This window comes from Gnatocerus cornutus, chromosome 5 (assembly GCF_029298725.1).
Source record: "Gnatocerus cornutus isolate USDA-ARS CGAHR chromosome 5, icGnaCorn1.1, whole genome shotgun sequence".
Classification (NCBI taxonomy): domain Eukaryota; kingdom Metazoa; phylum Arthropoda; class Insecta; order Coleoptera; family Tenebrionidae; genus Gnatocerus; species Gnatocerus cornutus.
This window is the reverse complement of record NC_142237.1, coordinates 14,933,589-14,952,061: the sequence shown is the minus strand read 5'-3', so window position 1 is coordinate 14,952,061 and position 18,473 is coordinate 14,933,589. Positions and strand designations below refer to the sequence as shown.

The window sequence follows — 18,473 nt, the reverse complement described above, 5'->3', positions numbered from 1 at the left end:
TTTTATTTATCTGAATCAGATATCTCTTAGTAATTAACTTCATGTTTTGACTCTTAATTTAATATTCCTGTTGTTTTATTCTTTTTCGATTTTTTATTGTCTTTTAAAAACGTGGAAATTACATATTTTATTTCACACAAAAGTAGAATTTAGAACATAGCGCTTGCGCCAATGTATTGTGGGTTATCTACCATCAACAACCATCAGCCTTACCTCCTGTCGATCACACATCTATTTCACCTAGCATTGCTTGTTTTGTGTTCTCATTGACCTACTACATTAGTGTTCTTCATTTGTGAATGTTCGTCATAAAACCCATCGCCTTTTTTATTATTTGTTCCTAATTTTACATGCCGTTCTTCAGATAGGCGCCATGGACACCGATCACGTAAGTACCCACAAATTTATGGAGTTTTTAAATTGTATTCTGTGATTTATATTTCAATCACTGCTAATTTATGTTGGGTAATTCCCAGTTTGTTTTGTTAACACGAATGTGTTGAAGATTGTTTTTTATATTTATTGATTGTAAATAGCAGTGCATAAATGTTTTTACGAGTCATTACAAATGTTATTTAAATTTGAAATGTTTTAGTACAATTGGTTTCCGGTTTGAACAATGAATTGGAAACGTATGAGATTTCGAATTTCCGAATATGGTGATCGATTTTTGTGGGATCGTTTCTATTAGAAATTTTTTATATTTATTGCAGCTTTGTTTTAAACAAGAATCTGAACTTTAAAAAATAAGTTTAGAGTTTTGAGATTCTAAAAAGTAATCAGGTCAGAAATTTAATATTTTAAATGACATCAGCAATTTTCTGTAATGAAGAAAGCATCGAGTAATATTTTTGCTATGACTGGCAAATTTTAAAGCCTTTGAAAATGTTATTTGTGTTGCGAATTCAATTGGGAATTAATATACAAAAAATAGGTTTCTCCGTCGCTTATTTATTTACATTTTCGCGTTTCCACCTGCACACCTAAACGCAAACCCTTTTTAATTCTATTTATTCAAGGTACTTTTGTGTGCTATTCAAACGAAACGCTTCTGGTTTTTAATTCTAAAGCGACCTCCGCCAATTTAAGTAAACCATTCTAGAGTGTTTGCCCAGTTAACAAGTTCTTAATGGGAATCTCTGTGCCTTGCAAACATCATTGATCATGCCGGGTTTTGAAATTCTCTGGCTCAAATATTCATGGGTCCATTGAATTGCAAAGTATCGCCGGTGGAATATCAATGGTCTTATTGAAATAGCTTGACGCATTTTCGGATGGAGGAAGTCAAAAGATTATTATGTAATGATTTTTTCTAAAGTTTATTCGAACGTTGCACTCTTGGTCGACAATGGCAGGAAAACGAATTGATTTCGCACTGTGATACTGTATCTATAAAGCTCGCTGACACGCCAGAATGCCTTTTTCATTGTGTGGTTTTGATGAAGATGAGATGCAAGTGACACGACGGATAAGAATCGTGCAATCTACATCGAGTAATTTCAAGACTAATTCAGAGAGCTTCGGATGATGAGAAGCTGTCTGGAACAGGAAGAGGGTGTTAGACAGACTGGAACACTTATTTTGCACCTTCTAGTGTCACTAAACTTTTAACAGCTGTGACCTCCAATTCCTGAGATTCATTACCCTGGGAGAGAACATTTGGTCTAATCTTATTACTTCCAGACTCCTGTTTCCAGACATCTCGAGTTATTTTTGCAGATTTACAATATTTAAACTCGCACAAAGGATATTCTCCAATATCATTCTTCAAATAAAATATTCAACAAGTTTTTATGACTCGACTTAAGGAAATCTATAGTCATTTCTCGTAACGACGGAACTCCAGCATTTCTTACAGTTAGAACTTAACGAGACGGTATAATAAGGATGTCGGAAGTACGAAAAGTATTCACTGCTTGTAAAAAATCGTTAGTACTCAGTTAACTAGGGAACACTACTGAATGTGAACCGTCCTGAAAATCTAATTATTCGAACTAAACCCGGTAATTAGACGTCATTTAATTAAATCATTAATTATCCTTGTGTTCCTACTGAAACGAAGGCTACCACTTTCATACTATCACACCTACCGAGAACCCATTCGCTGAAAATAAACTGAATAAATTACATCAAGGAAAGACGTTTCAGTTGCTGAAAAGCCATAGGGTGCCATTATCGACCAAAGAAAATTAAACCCCTAGTTTACATGTACGACCACTCATATATCCGAACCCTTAGCGCATTAGTTTCCCTACCTTTTTAACCCCCAGGTACGTACAATACCTATAAATTACGCGTTTCTGTTCTCTTATTTTTATTATATAAGCTTGTCTTTGAAAATTGAAGAGAAACAGACGCTTATTAAACCTTCGTTTTACAGAATCGTATTCCGCATTGAATCTTCGGCTCATTATTGTAGTCATACATCAGTGTAGGGCTCGGTTAGAATAGAACGTGGTTTCAATGTGCAATTGCGATTCTCTCCAAATACCGTATAATGGCAATTATTCAACTTGTTTTATTTGAAATCATGCGACGCATTGTGAATCCGTTCGTTAGAACGTGCCAGGTATTGTTTTTAGGGACAAATTATGTTGGAAATTTACGATAGACTGTGACGCAAGGCACAGATGACGTTGAGAATGAGGGAAAAGTGGTAAAAGCCCAGGATAGAAGAGCGTCTACCGTTTAATTTTGATCCATGTCTCATCTTGACGTTTAATTCTATTTACTTCTTGCTTTTATTGCCAAAAATCGTTCTTTTCTGTTCAACAATGATGGAGTTGGTGTGGAAACGCGTAAATTCAGAGACTGGTCTTCAGAGCACTTTTATTTTGAACGTCTTGGGAGCGAAATTCAGTTTCCAGTTTTCGAGCTTCGCAGACGTTAAAAGTGTTTCCAGGTCCGGTTACAAGGCTTTAGCGTTTTTACTCTTCATTATCAATTTTCTAGAGACATATTTCGATTCTCAGTTTCTCCAATTTTCAAATTCTTATTAGATTCTGATTGAATAAGAACACGATTTTTTTTTTCGATATTAACGCTAAAATTGGTTTTTAATACCTATATGGGCAATTGAAAAATTAAATACGTTGGACGTAGGTGGAGAAATTAGTACAATTAGAACGAGTGAAAACAATTCTACCTACCTAGTATTTAATACATAATACAATCTGTTATGAAATGTCTAAAATTAGTAAGCAACAGTGCTACCACAACGCCGTAATAAAACAAAGCCCCCAAGGCGCAACTTTTTCAATATTCTGGCTTTATTCTTACATTTCACTCCCTTCATATCTCAGCTTTGAATTTATAATTGGATTTTGGTCTAAGCAGTTCCTTCTTATATTCTAATGCCCCTAAATTAGATGACTCATCATTACTCCCCTCTACCATCTAAAATTGATGGGGTTCTATTTATACAATTTTCCTGAGGGTAAAATCTGTGTCTTCACAGCAGTAGCTTGAAAATGTCAAATTAAACTTCGGAAACACAAAACGTGGTAATCTTTTATGCGCATCGTGACCGACTTTTGCTTTAATATTATGCGTTAATTTAATAAAGTGGATCAAGGGAGAACAAGGTTATTTTTTCATCCAAACGTAATTGTGAGTAGTAAATAATATAAAATTGTAAAACTAAAAGGTGTTTTTACGGTTTTTAGATGCTAATAAAACCGAGAAATTTAACTGGTTTGAAGGAGTAACGTGTTAGAGAATACTGTTTTATTTAACGGGAATAAAGCACGGGCACAATTAAACTTAGTTACAACCATGCACTTCCTTGACTTAATTAATTTCGCGTTTTACTGATGCTTAGTTTTTACATTTGAATGGTATCATTAGATAGATAACGTGTCTCCGTTCCCAGCCAAGAATAGTCGTACCATTATAACGATTTTCTTATCTGGGTTACACTACAATTTTTCTGTGGAAACATGAATGATTGATTAAAAACGATCCTGAAAAGATTGGCTTTTTCTTGAGCGGTGCATCCGCGACATTTATACTCGCTTCGGTTTGATTAAATCGACTTCTAAAATCGTGTTAAAGCCGTTCATTGTCAAAGAAAATTATCTCCGAATTCCCAGTTTGGCCTTTAATAATAACCCCAATTGCTCCCCTTTCTCTTATTGGTTATGTAAGTTAGACATAGCAGAAATGACTTTACGTGGGCGATAAGGGTCGAAAATGACGTCACTTTCTGATTCAACTTTGTCGTCGCAGCTTTGGCACCCCACGCAGTCCTATATCCATTTGGCGCCGCTCACGTGAATCGTCAGTTGCGGCTCGGGTGCTCAACAGTTCGTTTTGCGGTCAAAGACAAGCGATGAATATGACTTAATCTTCAAGTTGAAGGTGTTGATTAGTGAAACATTAACCTGAGAACTTTGGAATGAATATGGATTCAGACGGAAGTCCAAGGGCTTCGCCCTATGTGGATTTAGCTAAATACGAAGGTAGAGTTTCTAGTCTGTACTTTGAGTTATTATATTTTGCCTTATCTAGTCTAAGGCTGTGAATAATTATTTATAACTTCAATGTCGGTGTAAGGTTGCGCGTTTTGAAGCCAGATAATGAATATCAATAAGTTACTGTATTTTAAAAAGGGGCTGCTATCTTGTTTGACTTGAAAGATGCATGTTTTTTATCGATTTGAATTTATATTACGAGCACTTTTAACGAAGTTTTCCAGTATTTTTGTTATCACAGTGCACTTACTGTAAACAAAACGAGGAATTTTAATGTGTTATTCTTGCTCATTTTATGCTTTAAGGAAATATGGATTTAAATCGGTTTTATTCAGATTTTACTGTCAAGTTTACTTGAATTTACTGTGCACTAAAATAGGAACAAAATTAAGTGCCAGAGATTTCGATATTTATTGGCTCCGCTATGGTCTTATCCATAAATATGAAATATTATTAAAAAAAACTGATTTTTTACTTCTTGGATTTTCAAATACTCAAGTTATTCTCCAGTTTTTAATTCCTGAAATTTCTAAACTCTCTGTCTCGATTTTCAGTTTTTTTTTTTAATTTTAAGGTTGTTAGATTTATTAGGTTTAAGATTTTCCGATTCAGATTTTCTCTTGAATCCTCTGATTCCCGAAGCTTAGGCTAGCCTATTAAATTGTTTAGTTCTTAAATTATTAGATCGGGGAATTGAAGGAGTTCTCTATAATCTTAATTTTCTATTTTTGAAAAGCGTTCTATACGATTATAGACTCTAAAATTTGTAGGTAAGCTAATAAGCTAGTTTTGATTTTGCTGAAAAAAAATCCGAAAATTTAAAATTTTTTATTTTTCAGTTGCAGACATTTAATTTAAAAATTACATCCAAATTTATCTCATTTTTTTTGTTTTTATTTTTTTTAGATTTTAACTTGCATTAAATAGGTGTAAAATTAGATATTTTTTAGATCACGTATTTTTAGGCAATCAAATTGAGATACCTAAATTATTAGACTTTTCAACCCGAGGGATTTTACAATTGTCTTCAATTTTTAAATGAAAAACAAATTTTTATATCACGCAATTTCACTTTTCCCAGAAATTTTTTTTTTTCACACTGAGAATTTATAATGCTTTTGAAATATTTCTAAAAGCTCTTATTATGGTCTAAAATGGAGAATTCATAAATAGAAAATTACATAAACAATATTTTCGATTTTAAATTATTTTTTTATGAAGCGGTTATTTCTAGCTTTTAAAATTTTTCACCAGTTGAAATACGAATCGGATAAAAATAGACAGAAAATTGCAACAGTGTCCTAGATAAAAATGTTTACAAACATCTATTTTTGCTTATTTATTTATTTAATTCAGTACAGTAGTTTAAATTCAAAAGTCTTATCGTTAGAAACAGACAGAACTCCCGCAAGCAATAATTCGATAATGATTCTGCAAGTGTTATCCTAAAACAGTAGAGGATGCAATTTATAGTTATAGACCAGTTTTGTGCGCATTAAAATGGAAATATCCTGCAACAGCAGCATTGTGAAAATCGATCTATCGTCACTGTAATAATATTACCATTTGGCTCAATACTAAATTATTTTGATCTGATCTACTGTCTGCATATTTTATTGTTTTTTCAGGACCGTGACCGTGATTAAACTTTTAATCATTTGTATAACACATTTAGTTACAAATTTTGTACACTTTTTGATATATTTACACAGTCAGCCTTTGAACTCGTTACAAAAGGTGTTTAATTAAACAAAGAACTTGCGTAAGTTTTTATACAAGCGTAACAAGTGCTTGGAAGTAAAGTGATAGGCACAATTTTCTGGGAATTGTTATATTCTGAGAATAGATTTTGTGATTATTAAAATGATGTAATATTTAGATTCTGATAATTAAAACAGCAAAAATGTGTAAAGCTTTACGTAACATTTAGAGAGTTGGAGCTTTTTGTTTTATTTACATGAACATGTTTGCGATTTTATTACAGCACACGTAACAGTGAAGACAATTATAAATTATCTTACCCTTTTGCTTTAGAGGCCAGATGTTCCGGTCGAGGATTGGGGATTTGTGTTGTTTAATAAATGGTCGCTTACACCTGCTGTAATTAATAAATATCGGCTTGAAAGGAGGACAATTAATTACAAAGACAGTTTTTATTTTAGACAGTTTGACCTCATTAGGACTCTTCCATTTTATGCTGAAAGTTTTTATCCGATACATTAAAAGCCTTACAAGCTGGAAATTGTTTTCTTAAATTCGGCGCTTGCTCCATTACTTCTAAACGATAGTTTAATGGATTGTATTATGTCAAAGCGTCGTGCTTTATGGTGTTGTTGAAAGTTGAAGCTTTTGACACGTTGTCTGCTTTATTTATTGTCTTTTTTTGATGGATGATTTTCTGGCACGGCCACTCTTATCTGCAAAGGATCAAACGAAGAACATTTTTTTAATAAAGAAACTTTATTATTAGTATTCATTTCTTGTCTCCTCGAGGTTTATAAGGCGAGACATTTTAGTTACTTTTAACTGGAAATCATTAAATTCGATTAAACAACTCTGAAACTTTGGCCTGTGTAGTTTTACCCTGGAGAGGTCGTTCATTATGAATCCTCGTGACGTGAAAAGAAACTAAAAGTTTATTTTGGGGTTAAGGGACAACTGCGGGTCTCTGATGTTATAATAATAATTGTTAAATCGACTTCCCTCTGCCTTTGTAAGCGCTTATCAGATTGTGTAGTAGGCTTTCAAGTTTTGGATTTTCTATTTAGCTGTGAAGTGGACAAAAGTACAAAAGCTTTCATTTGTAGCGTGAAATATGTCAAGAAACGGGAATAAAATAAAATAAACGGACGTTATAATTGAGTAAAGAAATCTGGATTAGATTCGAGCGTTCGTGCTAGCAATTAAATGATTGTTTTTTAATTCAATTCTGAATCACTTAACGATATTTTGGACCAATTATGACTTCATGTTTATTGGCTCCACCAAATTACAAAACTATACAGCAGAAGAAATTTTTAATTCAAGAAAATCGGTCGTGAATCATCTACACGATTTACAAGTCGTAAATACCTACCACGTTTCAAGGTTGATTTGAAATCACGATTTGTAATGACTACGTAAATATGGTTTGTGTTTAGTTATTGAAACATGTATCCATCTTTGCATAAGAATGAGTTGACATGTGACACGTCCACAAATTAATGTCTCTCATCTATAATTAACTCTGAATACTCTTTCTTGCTTTTCATTTTGTGGCTATAAATTACTTCTGCCATAATCCACGCGCGGATCATTAGTGAAAATGGATTTATCATTATTAGCCGATGATCTTCAAAATGTTTCATTTAATAACACCGAGCTATTTCAAGCAATTTTAATTAGAAACATATTAAATCTCGTCATAATTTCATGCTTGTATGACGTTTTATATCCTTTTAAGCTTCCCGAGAGCCCTTTTCCGTATTTTCAACAAATTTATAGTCAACTACATCCATCAAATGGCTTTTCGGAGATCAAAGGATAAGCTCTATTTTTACTTATTCGCCGATGAAGATATTCAATGAAATGTAAGCTGCAGGATGTCCACATCTCGGCTTTTTAATTTAGCAAATTCTAGTCCGACAAGGACATGTAACTTTTCAATATTTTAATTAATAACTTCGCTGGGCGAAGGATATTCAAAGCCTATCAATTCTGATTGATCGGTGAAGAAACTGGAAAATAGATACATATTACACCTTGGAAACTAAAATTGAAATTGTTTCCCAACACGTCATTTATCTTCATTGTTTTGACCTAGCCTGCTCCAGTTTACAGGACATCGAGCTTTACAAAACTGTCGATTTCAGAATTCACGAGAATAATTATTTCCAGAAATACATCAAAGTTAAAGTCAAGGCGTGTAAATAACTGTAGCAATTTTATACGAACACTGTCGGAAAATTGGGAGCTAATTGAGAACTGTGGAACTGGAATTGTGTCAAGACCAAACGGTCTAATTACTTGAGAGCTTTTGTTGTGGCTACTTTTTAAAAATTAGCTTAAAAAGCTCCGATTAAGCGCCCGTGTTTGATATTAGTTCACTTCCCTAATCAAGCGGTTTTAACGAAATACTTTACACTCAGATAGCGTTCTGATAAGTATTCCAGCTCACGCAAAGTCGCAGAATTGACGTCTTAAAATAGCACGAATATTCTTCATGTGAACTCCGGTGAAAATTTAGTTCAAAATAAACAAAATTTGGGACAATTCCAGCACGACTGTCATCGAAAGTGATGTTGAGGGTTGTGGCAATAATTCAGTGTGTCATTTGACGTGGAATAAACAATGATCCGTGCCAAGGTTTGGCGGTCGATGGAACTCTCATATTATTCAAAAGTACCACCGTTTCCGACGTGCAAAATCACAAATTTTGTCTAGTCGAAACGCGACATTTCCATTAGAGCTCCTAGATCCTGGCTCGACTAATATTAATAAATATCTGACAAAGTAACCCACTTTCGGGCTATTTTAGGTCGCTTTTGAACCCCCGTTGGATTTATGACAGTTTTTCAGGGAAACTCTGCATGTGCTGCGTTTTTCTTATTTGTTTTATTAAGGAATGTTGCACCAGTTTGGGAGACCCTTCAGTCACAGATTCTGAGGGCGATATTAAAAGAGAAATTCTAATGGCGGTATTGATGGCTTTGGAACCGAACGCTTTAACGATGATTTATATTACCATATTTTCCCAACAGCTTTTGTGGAACTCGAATCGAGCGTTCCGTCGAAAAGATAAATGACATGTGTTGATTTTCCCCCTAGTTTGTTTTCAATCTGTTTCCAATATTAAAGCGTCTAAATTACCTGCAAACAAACATCGATTTGCTCTAGTCCTACTGTCTTCTAAAACGTTGTTTGGATAGGTTATCCTAATTTAAGTTTGTCTGCGCGAATGGAAATTTAATGGTTCTGAAGGAGTTTTCTTTCGCTGGAAGAATTAATTAAAATTTAAAGTAGATCCCGAACATACGACCCGTTACTGGGGAAATATGAAGAATGTTGCTTTGAAGGATGCACGTACATCACATCTTTTTCCCATTACGTACGTGTTAGCTGGATTAAAATGTTGCTTCATCAAATTTACGAATGCCAGTGTTTAAATAATCAGTTATTGAAAGGGGATCGATTCCTGAGTATTTTTAGTTGTCTGCGGATATAAATTTGTATTGTTAAAAATGGTGGAGGCGCCGGGCGATAAATATTTTTTGACGCGAGTTTAGAGAATTTTTTACATCTTGGAGTCTTTTCAACGTGCGTGGGATGTCGTTGTTTTTCAGTTTTTACTTCAAAGAACTTCTTATTTAGACAATGTCGCCGAAGGTAGTAAATAGTTGATGCGAAAACTAAATTTTTTAATCCAATCTGAGTTGACATACTCCTATTCAAACTATTGATTTGTAGGGTTATTGAAAACGTATGAAACATTTTTCTTTCAGCGGAATTGCCAGTGGGAACAGATTCTCTTTTTTAGAAATAAAACGTGCCATATTAAAAAACCGACAAAAATTTGTATGAAACAACATATTCGTCTGCAGATTCCTCTATTCATCCGTGGCTTATGGATTGTTCAATAATGGTGTGCCGGTCGTAAATTTCCCTACTCCAGCGGGGATTATTTGATTTCACGCGTTTTCGAAGCGCTTATAATAGTTTGCAATAGTAGCGAGTTAATACACTGCAAATATGACCAGTGCACGAGAAAATATCATTGTAACCTGTGGCAATGCAATAAAAAACCGGAAACTGAAACAGGATAAATCTCTACTTTTTCATTTACACTGTTTCTGTTAATTACGCTTGTTAACTTTAGGAGCTCAACAAAATTTTGTACGCTCCGGGCGACGTCCCTCGTGAACAATTTCATCCTTAGTTTTGCATGAAAACATTCATTATATAACTATTTTAGAATTGCTTTATTCTCTTTAGGCGGATATCGCGAATGTCCGAGTTTTCTGCATCCACGCATATTAATACAATTTACAACTGAGATAATTAACAAATTACTTCATGTGATGGCAAATTTAGTGTCCATAAAGTTAAATGTAACGTGTGGATATAAATTTGAACATGCTTTTGCTTTCTAAGCCTAAAAGTGAGCGCTTGATAAAATTGTATTTGATGAAATGTTTATTCTCGATGGATATCCACACGGGTCTCCCCGGAATTTTTCCGGAAAAGTTTTTATTTTGAAACTTCCATATTTTACTTCTTTTAGATAATGATGGCAATAAAACGTTGTCCAACTAATTTTTAAATCGATGCCATTTCGTAACTGGTAGTTACGTTTTAACCGCAAAAAGGAGAATTTTTCGTTGCATTATCGCATCACTTTTTATGGCTAAAAAATGGCTAGTCTAGGGTAGTGAGACGGTTTAATGAAAACTACCACGTTGTCGGAAACCTCCTGGGAACGATCCATTTTTATCCTTAGATATACGGTCAAAATATTTGGTTTTTTAGACGTCATAAATATTGTGTCGTGAGGTTCCAAAAAAGGTGTAAGAAAAAACTGCGATTCATCACTTTCGGGAGCGGTGGCGATGTCGAGGTGTCATAATTTAGGAGTAACACGACACAATACGAAGATTTAAAGTTTCTAAAGCATTGAAGGGGTTGTATAGAAGCAAAAAAAAATAAAACAAAGTCTCCAGTTTTTGGGTTTTGTAGTCGCCGAGTTTAGTTTTTAGCTCAAAATTTCATTTGAAATGATGTTTATTCGTCCAAATTATTATCCATACTTTTTTATTATCCTGACATAAAGTCTAGGAAAAGTTTATTTTCAGTGCTTTTGTCCCTTTTTTGCAGGCGATGAAGGCTACGTGGTGGACAGTGATCCCCGCGGCCACGTGCTGCAGCAGCAGTGGGTCACGTTGACCGCTAGTATGTGGCCAGAGCCCACCGCCTCTTCAAGAGGCTGGAGAATTTCAGCGGACCGTCTTCCTGTGTTGGCTGCAGTTTTCTGTGGAGCTGCATTAGTCGTCTGTTTTTTGTGCGCTTTTCTGCTGTATCGCTGCTGCATCATGCCTCGCCGGGATAAACATTACTGTAAGTAATCAGGAAATTACGTCTGAAATCTCTTATTTCCGCATTGAAAACTGCAATTTCCGATACAGGTCTTCGAAAAGCGGACGGGAGTTCCAGTGGTACCCAAGTGCCTCCTGTAGTTTCACCAGCGTACCCTAGTCAAACCGCCGTTTATGCCGAACAGAAGAACAATTGTGGATGGGGATACAGTAACAGGCTTGTTCCACCTCTTCCTGGGAATCCGTGGTACACTAATCGAATGATTGGGGGACCTCAGTGCACGCAGTGTCCTGGGATTTGTCCCGTTCCCAGGAGCAGCAGCAATCCTGGATCCTCATCACAAGTGAGCAGTCTTTATACTCTCGTATGCTTATATCTTAATTTAGCCACCGCAGAACGCAATGAGGAGACAACGGCCTGTGAGTCAACCAGTACAGTTGGGACCTTCTATTGCTACAAACGGCGAAATCGTACCAAAATCACCGATGCCTGAAATTTCGGAATTTTCCCCGCAGAGCGTGCAGTACGCCTCTAGCAGCAGTAAGTACAATATTTTAACTCTTTTGTGTGAGCCTCGCTTTAGTTTTAGACGAAGTGGGAAGCAAAGAGGAGCAGAATTCTGACGAACCAGCGTTAAAAACGCGAAGTTTACCCGCTTGGGTGAGGTCTAAACCAAGACCCCTGTCTACTGAGGACGATTTAAACGATTTATATGCAAAGGTACGACCTCGTGTGATAGGGATATGTGTTAAATGTGTGCTTCCAGGTGAACTTTAGCAAAAAACGAAAAAACCGAATGCGCAACGACGAAGCTGCGATTATAGCTCTAAGCAAATCTAGGAGTCAATTCCTCCACAAGGATACAGACTCTCTTGTCGACAACGAGGCTGTTATAGTCTACGACGAACGCACAGCTTTGTAATGTCATTTTTTTAATAACGAAATTATATATTTTGGACATCCTTTTACAATGTTAGGCAAAAAACATATCGTTGTTGCAATTGAAGACTTGTCGAACGACAAATAATTTCTAGACCTAAGATTTGAGCATTTAAAGTATTTTTCTGTGATAAATTTTGAAGTAGGATTTTCTTCTTATTATATGAATGTATAATCCTTTTAAGACTGGTCATATTGCATTTCTTTGTGTAGTTAGAACGTACTTTTGTGCTGTTATTAATACGAAATCATGTATTATATCCATCAGCACAACTTATTGTAATAGCTAACTACTTACAGGGCACGTAAAACGTCAGTAGTGGCGGTAATTCAATGTTAGACGCCAAAGAAATTTGACTACCCTACTTTTAATTTTGTATCAAATAATTTTGTTGTATATTAAATAAATAAAATTCCACTGTCTGTTTTTCATCTTTATTGCAAACATCTCAGATGTGGCAGTTTTGGGGAACCAATACAATAAAAAATAATAAAGAAACGAAAAGATCCAACAATGCTACAAGTTAAATTTGTAGTTGTTCCAACTCCTTCAGTAAATCAGCTTCTCCTTTAATTTTCGCGAGCTGATTGATCTCCAATGATTTCCCTTGGGTTTGTTGTTCTTTCAGTTTTTCAATCGCATCCAATTTCTATTTACCCAATCAGTTAATTGAAATTACAATAATAAAATTTACCTTCTTGATAGTCTTCAACTTCTTATCTTTTTCTGGGTCTCCGGTCAAATTAATCTGAACAGCGCTCACAACGGCGGGTCCCAAACCTTCTTTGTTGTCATCGCCCTCAAGTTTCTTCGCCTTTTTAGCTTCGCGTTTCTTCTTCTGTTTCAGCGATGCTTTACTTTGCGAGTCTGACCCTAAGCAGCAGTTTAAAATCATGAAAATTTGATTGCTATACAAATGAATACCTGGCTTGTGAGCCTGTTCTTCGTCATCATCTAAAGAAAAACGAATTGTGGGACGGTTTCGTGCAGACGGTGGTCGGTACGCTTGTTTTGAAGCCACTGGTTGACTAGAGGCTATACCTTCAATTTTTTCCGCGGTGATAACAGGTTCTTTAAATGTATACCGCGGGTACTTCTAAAAAATACATTGAAACAAACGCTTTGTTGGTTCTTTACAACCTTCCAACAGATGTCATATAGTTCTTCTTGTTGCTCTGCCGATTTCTCGTGTAAAAGAGCGCCGGAGTAGTGCCAGATTTTGTACCCGTTGCCGATTCGAAGTCGGGGGGCTGTTGTGGCTGTGAAGAAGTGGATACCATCAGGCGCCCACTCTAACAGGGTTGAATCTGGTGCTTCACAGCTCCCTGGAATTTAACCCTCATTGAGAGTACAAGAAGTTTTTACAGTACCTATCATTTTTCTATTGTTTGTATCCCAGACTTCGACGTGTCCACGCAGATTACCAAAGCCTCCAAGCAACAGTAAGTTTCCGTGGGGGTTATAATAGATCGAATTTCGCGAACCAGTGCCGAATTCAAAGACTGGTTCACATTTAACATTGAAAATTGTCGCTCTGGCGGGGACGAAACCGTAGATGACGCAGAATTCGTGATTTTTGGGAGACCAAGCAACGCTGTATATTGGTCCTTCTTTGCTCATAGCCACCATAGCGGTCTGGCCGTTTAGTCCCATGAAGTGGAGGCTTTGTTTTCCGTAGTAAGAGCCCCCGGTTTTGTCAACTTCAGTGGAAGTGAGTAACAAGACGTGGTTTCCTTTCAAGTTCCAATAGAACTCGACTTTGTCTGATTGAAAGAAACTTTTGCTGGCGATGGCTTGTTGGGCCTCAAAGTTCGGATATTTGAACAATCTTAAAATAGACAATAAGTAAAAGAAAGACAAAGATTGTAAACGTACTTTCCAAAAGAGGGTTGCCCTGAAGCTCCAGGGACGTAACCCAGAATGAAATAAGTACCAATGTTTGGAGATAAAGTGTAAGTAGATATTTTGTAACAATTTATTCTGGCAACAATCCTATCAAAATTTAAATCTTCATAAAATACAACATCTGTGTTTACGATGCGGCTGAATAGCTTCTCATCAGCGCTCCACTGGGGCTCCCTATCATACTAAATCAACTTGGGAAACGTAAAGTGACTATATTTACCAATTCCCTTGTTTCTTATGGACAAAACTTTTCACAAGCTCCCCATTCTCACTCTTATAAATATGCAAGTTGGGTTTCCCTTGGGGCTCATCTTTAGTGACGTAGAACTGCTCCCAAGTCATTAAAAACGTGCTCATTGGAGAAAACGCCAAATAAAACGCTTTAGTGCCCTCAATTGTTGCTACATCCTTCCAATTGTCAGTACGCACGATTTTAAGTCTACATCATTACAACGATAAAGAAAGTCATTCAACGCCGTAAAACTTACAAAAGACCGTCAACATAAGCAAAATATTGCCCATCAGGACTGAACAACATAGTTCTGCATGTCTTGCTTTGAACTTGCCCATAGCCCTCAAGACTCTTGAAATTAGGCGGACCTACTCGCAGAACAATACCGTTGGAGCTACGAACTAAAATTTGATTAGTTTGAGGAGAAAAAGTGTGGAAACTGTACCAGCAAAGGGGATATCTGAACTCATTGTGAGGTTAGGTACAACACGTGTTAGAAATCCGCTAATCTAAATAGACTAAATATCATAATGAACAACGAGATATGGTAAGTTGCACGCACGCCATTTTTAAGTTCTTGGAGCCACTTTTGCAAAAATCGAAGCGTTATTTGTTGTTAAAATTTAACGCAATAACGTCAAACTAAATGACATGACATGCCGGGAAAGTAGATCACATATCACATGTCGGGATGTAATTCGGCCTACACTTTTACTACTACTAATACTAATGTAATAAAAAGATACTTTGTGTACTATGTAAATCATCTGTTAATTGTGGTTTTTTACGATATCTCATTCATTTTTCATTTCATTTTTTATTATGTGAAAAATGACTTAAAACCCGGATGACCTACCTACCAATTTTTTTGACATTGACATTTGTTATTTTATTTGTTGATAATCTATTTCTGGATTTTAGTACTTTTTGCGATATTGTTGGGTACCGTGAAGTCATCAGAACTTTTCCTCTATCATCCGATAATAAGAATTTAAAAGATAACCTTGGCAAGTTTTTTACTCAGCTTCTTAAATTCCCATCATCAAATCCGTTGCACACAGCTGAAAGCTTTTCACAGAACGGTAAAACTCAAATTTTACGTAATTTATTTAATCATGATCTTGTAGATGCGTGCACTAACAGAACTCTCTTCAAACAAAATTTTTGGTGGCTATCAGAAAGTATTTTCTCATGAATCAAAAACTTTAGGATGTGTCAGTAAATTTGGTGTGTATCTTCCGCCTCAAGCTGAAGAAAAAAAATTGCCGGTGATTTATTGGTTGTCAGGGTTAACCTGCTCTGAGGCCAATTTCATAGAGAAATCAGGGGCTCAAAAATATGCCGCTGAGCATGGAGTTATTGTTGTTAATCCTGATACTTCTCCAAGAAATTTGAATATTGCTGGAGACTCAGATTCTTGGGATTTTGGGGTTGGGGCTGGGTTTTATGTTGATGCCACTCAAGATCCCTGGAAAAACAACTATAAAATGTACAGTTATGTCACTTCTGAATTGATCCAACTTGTTAATGAGAATTTTCCAATTCTTGCCAACAAACAGTCAATAATGGGGCACAGGTATGATGATCTTGAAAGTACCAGACTATTATAAAAACTGTTGTAGTATGGGGGGACATGGAGCTCTCATCTGTGCTTTAAAAAATCCAGGACTGTACAAATCTGTCTCTGCTTTCGCCCCCATTTGTAATCCATCAGAGTGTCCTTGGGGGATAAAGGCATTCACAGGGTACCTGGGACCTAAAGAATCAGGTGGATGGGCGCAATGGGACGCCACTGAACTAGTCAAGAATTACAGTGGCCCTCCAATTGAAATTTTTATTGATCAAGTAAGAAAACAAATTACATACATACATACAATGTAAATAACTGTATTTTTAGGGCTCTGAAGACAACTTTCTTATGGCGAATCAACTCCTTCCTGAAAATCTAGTTGAAGCTTGCAAATCAAACCATGTCCCAGTCATTTATCAAAAAAGAGAAGGCTATAATCACAGTTATTTTTATATCGCGACATTTATTGGGGAGCATTTCAAGCACCACATCCAATACTTGCAAAAATAAACGTGACGCTAATTTTGTTATGGGAATGTTAAAAACTATTCATTTTTAATAAATAATTATTAAATGGTTATATACATTTTAATACACTGTTTTAAATATTTCATTTTATAGAGCCTCTAAATTCATGCCAGTAGTGTAGGATCGGTTCACGTTTAGCCCATATGTACTGGTTGCCCCATAATGCCCACATCCTAGAAAAATCATAGAAATACACAAAAATAAGAGAAATAATTCAAATTACATTCCACATGCTACTCCTCCTAAATGGGCGGCGTGGTCAAAGAACTTCCAACCCAACATAACTCCAGCAGTGTCAATTCCAACAATGACTTTAATCGCCTAAAATGTTAATTGTGAAGGACAACGTTGGCCCCCCCAGTTTCAACAACTTACTGCGCCTGCACTAAAAGTGAGAAACGGTACCAAAATGATCCCTAGCTTGGTGTCTGGATATTGTGTACAAACGTACCCCAAAACAGCCATTATGGCACCTGACTAAAATTGAATATTAATTAAAAAAACGCCCGTGAAAGCCACAGATAAATTACCGCCCCCAAAGAAAGTCCCGGCTGCTTTGTAAGAACTTTGTATACATAACTAGTGAAACTTGATATGACCCCAGCCCCTAAATAAAGTCCTAAAAATTGCTCCTTGCCAAGACTATGGACGGCTCCTAAAATATTGTTCTTTGACTAACAATCTTTAATAATGGAATGTTTACCTGTGCTAAAACTGTGTAAAACATACATATTTGCCAAAAGATGGAACCCTGAGTAGTGACTAAAAGTTGATAAAAACATAGGCAAACAAACGCTTTTACTGCCAGGATTCGAGCAGAAATATCGCAGCATGAAAGGCTGAAGCCTGGGTATCCGCCATGCACCAAAAACAAGGACATTTAAAGCACAAATGGGAAAAAACACTTTTTCTCCTGGAGTCAACATTTGCCACTTTTCTTGAATTTGTTTGGTTATTGCATTCTAAAAAAAAACACTAAAAATCAATTTTCATCCCTTAAATCTTACAGATCTGTGATGGAAATCCTCAGCATGGCGCTTAAACAGTTTAACAGGTTTCTTTAACATTTTCTTAGCATGTGCTCTCATGCTTTCATATTCCCAAATTGTTGCTCCTACAAAGCAAGCAGCACTAAACTAAAAAGACATTGTAAAGAAGCTCGTACTCCAATGCTATGTGTTACCCCAATTGTAAATCCCAAAGGTTTTAAAAGACTGCCTGGTCTCAATTGAGATGCCTCCAAAGTAATATCTTGAAAAGGTGTCTCAATACTGTTGATATTGGGTCTAGGTTGGTCGGTGTTACGACCTCTTTTAAAGTTACGGACATTCTTAGGAACTTTCAACTCGAATATCGTGCTCTTTAGAAGAGGACTTCTGGGGCTAAAACAAGTGGGGTTAGGGTTGCATCAAAGTGAGGTTAAGTGCCACGTTACCACATTTCTGTGACCCGAAACATGCGGCTAAGGGCCATGGCAACGTCCGCTTAATTGGAAACCATAAATTTAATCCGCACAAGTATCAAATTATGAAATGTTATGAAATTTGTCAAAACACAAAATCTTTCAAGAACTTTAGTTACATTGTAGGGACATTTCAATTTATTTTTTCCAATTGGTGGTCACAATGGTTTAATTAATTTTAAGCAGAAATGGACTGTACTGGAATTATAGAGGAAATTTTATGCGATGTTATTAATTCGTTTGAGTAATATTATGTAACCACAATTAATTACTTCTTTTTTCGTAAGTTAATTACG

At 35.9% G+C, this 18,473-nt stretch overlaps 4 protein-coding genes across 6 annotated transcripts; 2 read left to right on the top strand and 2 right to left on the bottom strand.

The window, feature by feature from the left end:
- The first annotated feature begins 175 nt into the window (after nucleotides 1–175).
- On the top strand, nucleotides 176–12,902 carry LOC148174982 (uncharacterized). 3 transcript variants are annotated; one of them, XM_088035368.1, is made up of 6 exons: nucleotides 176–388; nucleotides 11,322–11,561; nucleotides 11,630–11,883; nucleotides 11,927–12,080; nucleotides 12,124–12,260; nucleotides 12,307–12,902. In XM_088035368.1, the coding sequence occupies exons 2-6, from the start codon at nucleotides 11,399–11,401 to the stop codon at nucleotides 12,460–12,462; spliced, it is 864 nt and encodes a 287-aa protein (XP_087891494.1). In that variant the 5' UTR covers nucleotides 176–388; nucleotides 11,322–11,398; the 3' UTR covers nucleotides 12,463–12,902. The 3 variants fall into 3 exon arrangements, with proteins under 3 accessions (XP_087891494.1, XP_087891493.1, XP_087891492.1); XM_088035367.1 differs by lacking the exon at nucleotides 176–388 and adding an exon at nucleotides 4,261–4,460 and having other exon boundaries at nucleotides 11,936–12,080; XM_088035366.1 differs by lacking the exon at nucleotides 176–388 and adding an exon at nucleotides 4,266–4,460.
- eIF2A (eukaryotic translation initiation factor 2A) lies at nucleotides 12,901–15,316 on the bottom strand. The gene is made up of 9 exons (XM_088035364.1): nucleotides 15,063–15,316; nucleotides 14,874–15,018; nucleotides 14,606–14,824; nucleotides 14,356–14,559; nucleotides 13,851–14,308; nucleotides 13,621–13,805; nucleotides 13,405–13,576; nucleotides 13,175–13,353; nucleotides 12,901–13,129 (listed from the first exon to the last, which is right to left on the bottom strand). Exons 1-9 carry the CDS (start codon nucleotides 15,085–15,087, stop codon nucleotides 13,004–13,006), a joined length of 1,713 nt encoding a protein of 570 aa, XP_087891490.1. The 5' UTR covers nucleotides 15,088–15,316; the 3' UTR covers nucleotides 12,901–13,003.
- Nucleotides 15,291–16,765, top strand: LOC148174980 (S-formylglutathione hydrolase). The gene is made up of 5 exons (XM_088035369.1): nucleotides 15,291–15,375; nucleotides 15,539–15,699; nucleotides 15,745–16,193; nucleotides 16,240–16,462; nucleotides 16,515–16,765. Exons 3-5 carry the CDS (start codon nucleotides 15,745–15,747, stop codon nucleotides 16,695–16,697), a joined length of 855 nt encoding a protein of 284 aa, XP_087891495.1. The 5' UTR covers nucleotides 15,291–15,375; nucleotides 15,539–15,699; the 3' UTR covers nucleotides 16,698–16,765.
- Nucleotides 16,736–18,349, bottom strand: rho-7 (rhomboid family intramembrane serine protease rho-7). Its single transcript, XM_088035365.1, has 8 exons — nucleotides 18,151–18,349; nucleotides 17,899–18,097; nucleotides 17,723–17,851; nucleotides 17,419–17,677; nucleotides 17,246–17,370; nucleotides 17,091–17,192; nucleotides 16,939–17,036; nucleotides 16,736–16,888 (listed from the first exon to the last, which is right to left on the bottom strand). The coding sequence occupies exons 1-8, from the start codon at nucleotides 18,186–18,188 to the stop codon at nucleotides 16,798–16,800; spliced, it is 1,041 nt and encodes a 346-aa protein (XP_087891491.1). The 5' UTR covers nucleotides 18,189–18,349; the 3' UTR covers nucleotides 16,736–16,797.
- Nucleotides 18,350–18,473: the final 124 nt, after the last annotated feature.

Coding starts and splice junctions, on each gene's coding strand:
- LOC148174982 (XM_088035366.1), top strand. CDS start 4,397: ATGAATATGGATTCAGACGGAAGTCCAAGGGCTTCGCCCTATGTGGAT. Junction 11,562..11,629: donor TCGCCGGGATAAACATTACT/GTAAGTAATCAG, acceptor TTTCCGATACAG/GTCTTCGAAAAGCGGACGGG. Junction 12,081..12,123: donor GCAGTACGCCTCTAGCAGCA/GTAAGTACAATA, acceptor GCCTCGCTTTAG/TTTTAGACGAAGTGGGAAGC.
- eIF2A (XM_088035364.1), bottom strand. CDS start 15,087: ATGAGTTCAGATATCCCCTTTGCTG. Junction 15,019..15,062: donor TTCAGATATCCCCTTTGCTG/GTACAGTTTCCA, acceptor ATCAAATTTTAG/TTCGTAGCTCCAACGGTATT. Junction 13,354..13,404: donor AGAACAGGCTCACAAGCCAG/GTATTCATTTGT, acceptor ACTGCTGCTTAG/GGTCAGACTCGCAAAGTAAA.
- LOC148174980 (XM_088035369.1), top strand. CDS start 15,745: ATGCGTGCACTAACAGAACTCTCTTCAAACAAAATTTTTGGTGGCTAT. Junction 16,194..16,239: donor CAGTCAATAATGGGGCACAG/GTATGATGATCT, acceptor AAACTGTTGTAG/TATGGGGGGACATGGAGCTC. Junction 16,463..16,514: donor TTGAAATTTTTATTGATCAA/GTAAGAAAACAA, acceptor CTGTATTTTTAG/GGCTCTGAAGACAACTTTCT.
- rho-7 (XM_088035365.1), bottom strand. CDS start 18,188: ATGGCCCTTAGCCGCATGTTTCGGGTCACAGAAATGTG. Junction 17,678..17,722: donor AGGATTTCCATCACAGATCT/GTAAGATTTAAG, acceptor GTTTTTTTTTAG/AATGCAATAACCAAACAAAT. Junction 17,193..17,245: donor CGGGACTTTCTTTGGGGGCG/GTAATTTATCTG, acceptor ATTCAATTTTAG/TCAGGTGCCATAATGGCTGT.